The 6,502-nt window shown below is 42.5% G+C and overlaps 1 protein-coding gene across 2 annotated transcripts; it reads right to left on the bottom strand.

Moving 5' to 3' along the window:
* Positions 1-77: 77 nt before the first annotated feature.
* Positions 78-5,882, bottom strand: LOC129599671 (uncharacterized). 2 transcript variants are annotated; one of them, XM_055497979.1, is made up of 5 exons: positions 5,405-5,882; positions 4,943-5,294; positions 4,148-4,357; positions 4,000-4,071; positions 78-813 (listed from the first exon to the last, which is right to left on the bottom strand). In XM_055497979.1, exons 3-5 carry the CDS (start codon positions 4,330-4,332, stop codon positions 270-272), a joined length of 801 nt encoding a protein of 266 aa, XP_055353954.1. In that variant the 5' UTR covers positions 4,333-4,357; positions 4,943-5,294; positions 5,405-5,882; the 3' UTR covers positions 78-269. The 2 variants fall into 2 exon arrangements, with proteins under 2 accessions (XP_055353954.1, XP_055353953.1); XM_055497978.1 differs by lacking the exon at positions 4,943-5,294 and having other exon boundaries at positions 5,405-5,881.
* Between the last annotated feature and the right edge of the window lie 620 nt (positions 5,883-6,502).

Raw genomic sequence — 6,502 nt, 5'->3', positions numbered from 1 at the left:
TGACAATCAATTTTTAATGACTTTGTGTAATATTCAGCAGTTATCTATTGTATATTTATTTTATAGCAGATAATAACTTGTCGAGCTTTTCCTTTTTAATGACTACAAACCGTTTAATTTTCTAATCACACAGGTGAGATGAATGAGAGAATATTGCGGCAAGCGTTCACAATATCACTGGCAATCGTTACGAATTAGACTTCAATTAAACATCATAAGATTTTGAAAGAAACAAAGGAAACCTAAAAAATCGGACATAACCACGAGACTCAATCCCAGACAGGATTCCATTCCCACAAGCGGCGGCTTCCAGGCAGCTTGACTAAATACTCACGCAGTTCACTGAGCGCCACTTCCCCACTGTTATTCCGTGCATCACAATCACCGCTGAGACGCTGCGGCGCTTCTCCCTCCCGCTGGAGGCCCCAGAAGAAGCGCGGCCCCCGGAAGAACAGGAAGGCCAACTCCCCCACACCCGCCATCTCCTTTCGCTTGAACGTGGCCACCTGCTCCATGCGGCACATGTCTGATACGGAACAATACACCCGCTCCCTTTCACTCTCCTCGTGAGTGCCCCATAGCATTAGCCGGGTGGGGCACGTGCCGTCATAATTCACCTTGATGACGAAGATGCAGGGCAGGGACAACTTGGGCACACCGCAAGATACGCCATCATAAAAGTTGTAGAACACATAGCTCCCGTTTTCGTCATTGCGCAGCATACTATTCATCACGGTAGTCCAGGCGGCAAAACATTCCTCGCAGTTGCGACTGGCAACCAGCGCTTGGCGCGCTTCTGCCGTCAAAACGTCTCTGCAAAAACCACCGCCACACATCAAATTCTGAATTTTAAATAATAACATTACAATTGTTCAACTATGTAACTAACCAGGGCACATTTTCCGGGACCAAATTCAAAAAATCTTATGTTTTGCATAGAAATAGTATATCACTTAAAAGTAATTAAAAATAGTTTCATGTGCAGAGGCTCAAATGTCGTGGCCAAACAAATCAAAGAACACCATAATACCACATACAGCTTAGGACTAGAAAGACGCATAACCCCATACCCAGATATCCGTACGCATGTGGCAAGTGCACTTGTACGATAACCGGATATTTTAGCTGAGTCGTACAGTGCACTGCGCCGCATGCGTTCGGTCCTTCGGAATGCTGTGGGTAGGATTATGCGTCTTTTTTGTCCTAACAATAAGCTGTACTATTACAATGCGCTAGTGCAGTGCACTAGGGCAGCACTCGTAAGCTGTTTATGTAAAAATAATTCTGAAAAATCTTGTTTTTGCCGAAAGGTAATGGAAGAGTGCGAAATGTTTAAAGAACATTTCTAAAAAGTCAAAAGGGTGTCGCCAATTAGAAAAAATTTACAAAAAGAGACTACAGGTTTAATAGTACTGCAGGTACTTGAGTACGAGTAGAGGTTCCGTAGCACATTTTCCTGCATATTTCGTTTTAATGAGCTGGTACCTACAATATTGTTTTAGGTTTACTACGCCGCGTACCAATGCTTTGACAGAAAAAACATACATTTGTTCGCTAATTAACAAAATTTCAGATTATATTACGGTTCATAAGCCTGCCGTCCATGATTGTCTTTCAGCGGGAGTACCACCACTTCTACACTCGTATCTGTAACTTAATTTTTGAAACTATTAGACTTACTCAGCGGCGCTCTATTAATTCAATTTAATTGTCTTTTGCAGATGAAAATAATTTTTTAAGCTTTTCGTATTGGTGCACCAACCTAGAGCAAAAGAGAAGATTTTTCTAAATTATTCTTACGTAAAATCCTATGAGTACTGCCCTAATGGATTGTAAAAAATTAAAAATGTATTACATGTGGTATTCCTTAAATTTCGTCTGGCCATGCCCTTTGATAATTTTCACTGTACATTCTGAATAACGGGTCAGTCACGATTTCAAATTTCGTGAGCGTAACGCGAAAAACCCCACCGGACGATGTGGTGAAATCGAAAATCGCACCGCAATTTTTTGAAATTGCACCGGTGCGCTGGTAGAATGACCAGCCCTGCTCCAGCTGCTCGCAATCAGTTCTGATAGTAGCAAAAATTTTTTAAATTAACTATATTTACGTAGTCGAAACTTGCACGGAATTTGCAAACAAATGCTGATGTTGCACGAAAACAAAATCTTTGGGTTAAAAACTTTGAAGAAGCCCCACAAAAGCGCGTTATTGGGCCTGCGATCAGCAGTTTATAACGTGAGAGTGTGTGCTATCAAGACTTGTGACATGCATACTTAATTATGCGTAAAAGAAAGATGAAAGTGGTGAATATGTAAAATACGGCAGTTATTATTTCGGAATTGTTGTACCAAGCTACTGTAAGTGCGATTTCTTGTGAAAAATCGCACCGAAGCCACACCGGTGTACACCGCAAAGCACCGTAAACTACCCTAACTAGGGTGATCCGTTGTTCAAAATGTACAGAGGGTGATTTCGCAATATGCTTCCACTTTATTCATAAATTAATTATAATCTCCGCCGCATATACTTTATTTTAATATTTGCTCTATCTGAAACCCCTTCTTCTCTGCCATCAACTCCACACGATAACGCCAGGAACGAATTATTTTGTGGCTCAGGGTAATTGAAATTCTAGACAAAGATGGGCGAGCAACTGTTAACAAACTGCGAATCGACGTTGCATGCTTGTGATACAAAATTCTTTTAAAAATCCCATTCGTTCCAAAATCCATGGATGCAAAGTCCGGGGAGTTGCTCGGCCACATGCCCTTCGAAATGTATCGGATGCCGCGAGAAGCTAGCCTCTGGCATGTTTTTTTGGGAGTATGTGCGGGAACGGGGTCCTGATGCAGTGCTACCTTCCTTTCTTCACCTGGACAAAGACGGTGGAAGGCTTCTCGCATTAACGGCTTGGATACGTTTTGAATGTAGAAATCGGCGGTTATTTTAGCAGTGGGAGAAATGAACCGGATCACTGTTTGGGGGACGATAAAAAATTTTGGCGATAAACCTAGCACCTTGTGGTTTTTTAACTTTCCAAAATTTCATCCAATTTTCGGAATTTTCGAGTCCTTTAAACTCGTAGCAGATCTTTCTTCGCTAGCCCGTATAATAAAGATAGACTAATGCTGCGTCGATTAGAATGACGTAGGGCAAATTTCGCTGGTTCGGAAATTTGGCAAATCGGGGACCACGAGAAGCACCCTGTTCTGCCTGCTTATTTGACAGTGCATGTATTTTGCCTTTTTCACGTACTTTCGCTTCAAGATTACGATGAATAATCTTCGATATCCTGTACTGAGATGTCCTAAATTTCCTTGCCAACTGTCTCTGAGACGGTGGATTCGGTATTAAGATAGCCCTCTTGACGTCGGCGATGAGGGACTTTGTGGGAACTTTGGGTGGGCACTGATTTCCTAGGCGTTTTACAGGCGAACCACTCCCTTCGCTCTCGGGCCCATATAGTTTTAAAAGCTTATTCATCCTAGTATGAGAAATAACAATCCCTTTGCTCATCAAACGCTCGGCGAGTTTTCTGTGGCTTTTACAAATTGTTTATAACGCCAGCACACGGCACCTTGTTCTTCAATCGGTTTTTCATGCAATGTTGATCGCTCGAACTCCACAAATCATTCTGAACAATTAGGCACACTTTGTCCCACAAGACTGTTTAGCAAACAAATAAAAAGAATAGAAAGAGAAATTTTTGGAAATTTTTTCCCTTGCTGGAAGCATTTTGCGAAATCACCCTCTGTACAGTTAGAAATCTAGAATGATCCGTTGTTAAGAAAAGTCGAAACAATGGCATGTCTTTGTGTGTATGCCAGCCTTTGCCAGGCAAAATGGTTGGCTACGCACAAACCTGGTACAAAACAGCACACTAACCCGCAGTAAAATGATTTTACCAATTATCTTTTCACCGGTAAATGTTTTCAAAAGACATCACATTGTGGGAGAAAAAATCAGAAATGCTTATTACCGTGCGTGCAACTTACCCCAACACTTTCCTCGTCCGAGTCCGCTGAAAACGCTGCCAACTCGCCGCTTTCTGAGTTTCCGCCAAGAGCCTGCAAATACGAAGGTGAATATTCGGTGCCACTGACGAGCAAGCTCCAAACACAGCAACTTGCTGATAGCATTCACCCCAGCTGTGACGGCAAATCCACACGCGGCTCAACATCGGGCCATTTCACATGCTCCCGGGTCGCCAGGCGCGCCGCAGCCGACATAGGAGCAGTCGGCGAAAATGGAGCCGCGCCAGCTTTCCTCTGCTGTACCATGGCTGTCGTTATCAACGTCCGAAGGGAGAGGGAACACTGCGCAGCCATCTTTCCCTTAATCTCTGCCAAAAACCTAGAAGTATAAAGGAGAATACTCGAAATCTATGCCAGTGAAAAGCACTGTAACAGACAGTCCTTCAAAATTATTTGTTCACAACTTCACAGTAAAAGAACAAATAAATATCTTATAATCTGAGTGAGCCACTGCGCCGACAAAAACAGTATGCCTATCTGCAATCTGTATTATCTACTGCAACCGCCCCCGGCTGTGGTAGTTCTATTTCTGTCAACCGCTTCTGTTACTGTATAAGTGTATATTTTCATGGAAAGCTAAATCCTATAAACCGATTACTTGCCATTTTTTTTTGTCTTAAAACAGTGGCACAAAACTTCTCAAGCACCACCTGATAATATAATTACGCTGCGATCCATTTTGAAATTAATAATACTGTATAATGTACTATTTGCTCGATGTTAAGGGACACTGAAATCCCTAGCACAGTTGCACCACCCGCGCTAGACGTCGGCGCCTTTTATGTACAGTACTGTCAACACGTCTATCTTTTTTACATAATACATAAAGCACAATCTAAAAAATGTTTTAACTAAACGTTCTAATGGTACCATAAAAGTGGCAAACTAATACAGAAATACTTACTACAATTCGGAGACTACGAGTCCTCAGTCTACGACTGCGGTCATCAGCGAAACAAGCATGCGCTGCCCTGAGAGGTGAAATATCGCCACACGCTTCCTAAATATTCTCAAAATACCAAAGTAAATCAAAACTCGGTTATTATGACCTGCTCTCTCAACTTTCAACTCCAAATTTGTTTCGAAGATCATCAAACGTCAATATTCAAAACTAATCAAAGCACAACATAACGCATCCCGTAGTCTCCTGATCGCCCTGTTTCTACACGACCAACGACAGCAACCAGGTACAGGGTAAAGCGACTTTGCGCCCAAATCCCCCACTAGACGCAGTCAGCTGGTCTGTATGCTGATGGCTGAAAACAACCAGGAATCCAGGATCAACTGCTTCATTAACACATTTCTGGTGACATTGTTAATACAGTGTAAATATACATCCCAAAAACCGGATGTCTACGGCACTCACCGAGCACAGGGACTAGGGGCCAATTTGACAACATGGCTGGCTATGGTCGACGAAGAACAGACGCTGATCGTTCTAATAGTGGCATTGATGCTCATCGCGTTGGTGTCTTTAGGGTCTTCCACTGAAGGCTGGTTTTGGCTACGTAGTACACTGATAAATGTCGTGAGGAAAGAAGCTAGCGTCAGATGTGAATTCAATCGTTCAGCTCGTCGCGTGCAGAAAGATATCAGGCTCGGAATGATCGAGTGCGCAGGAGAAGAATCAACAGTCAACGAATCAACACATTACAGGAAGTGCGCTGCCTTGATTTACTTATACCCCATGAATCATATGACGTTTTTTAACGTATTTTAACGTTCGTAAGCATACAGATACATGCCACGCAGTAATATCACGGTAATCATTACAGTAATTTGGATTGGAAAGTCAATAATTTCTGAAAAATTTGGAATTAGGATGTTTTCCCATTGGATATACGTATCATGGCATAATCATGCAACATGTTGTGGCGTGTCGCCAGCGCAACCACCCTTTCAGTATGTTTTCTTATTTCTTAGGGCCTCTCATTTATTAGGTTTTCTCATGTTTCTTATGCCTTCTCATGTTTTTCTTATAACTTATGGCTTTCTTATATTTTTCTGGTTTCTTATGTTTTCTTAGTTTAATGTTTTTTGCCGAGCGTAGCGGGGCTTTTTATACTACAGCTGGACAAAATCGGGCTTGTTGGTGTATGTGTGTGTGTGTGTGTGTGTGTGTGTGTGTGTGAGGGGGAGTTCGAAGATGGGCGTGATCCGACCACCGGAAAGGGAATTATTCCCGATTTTCGGAAAACAATGCAAATAGTTCACGAACGAGCCGGATCTGACTAAAAAACAGGAATGATTCGGGACGCGGCAGGGGATGCAACATTGGAAAACCATATACTGATTAGCCGGTTGGCGCAAACCAAATTTTCAAACTGAAATTAACCGAATAGTCTCCGAAGGCGAAGCCCGCGGAGCAGCAAGTGGAGCAACTGCATGAAAGTTTTAATAATCAGCCTTAATCTTATTGTAGCCAGGAAGTTTGTAAGGCCCCCCGTTTTGTATCCCTGCTTTA

Source organism: Paramacrobiotus metropolitanus, unplaced genomic scaffold (genome assembly GCF_019649055.1).
Source record: "Paramacrobiotus metropolitanus isolate TYO unplaced genomic scaffold, Prichtersi_v1.0 Parri_scaffold0000152, whole genome shotgun sequence".
Taxonomy (NCBI): domain Eukaryota; kingdom Metazoa; phylum Tardigrada; class Eutardigrada; order Parachela; family Macrobiotidae; genus Paramacrobiotus; species Paramacrobiotus metropolitanus.
Note: the sequence above shows the minus strand (reverse complement) of the source record. Positions and strands in the feature narration are given on the sequence as shown.

Excerpts from the sequence above, each read along its gene's own strand:
- LOC129599671 (XM_055497978.1), bottom strand. The coding sequence starts at position 5,499 with ATGAGCATCAATGCCACTATTAGAACGATCAGCGTCTGTTCTTCGTCG. Across the intron at positions 4,072-4,147 it reads GATTTGCCGTCACAGCTGGG|GCTCTTGGCGGAAACTCAGA; the intron begins GTGAATGCTATC and ends TCGTATTTGCAG. Across the intron at positions 814-3,999 it reads CGGACGAGGAAAGTGTTGGG|AGACGTTTTGACGGCAGAAG; the intron begins GTAAGTTGCACG and ends TGGTTTTTGCAG.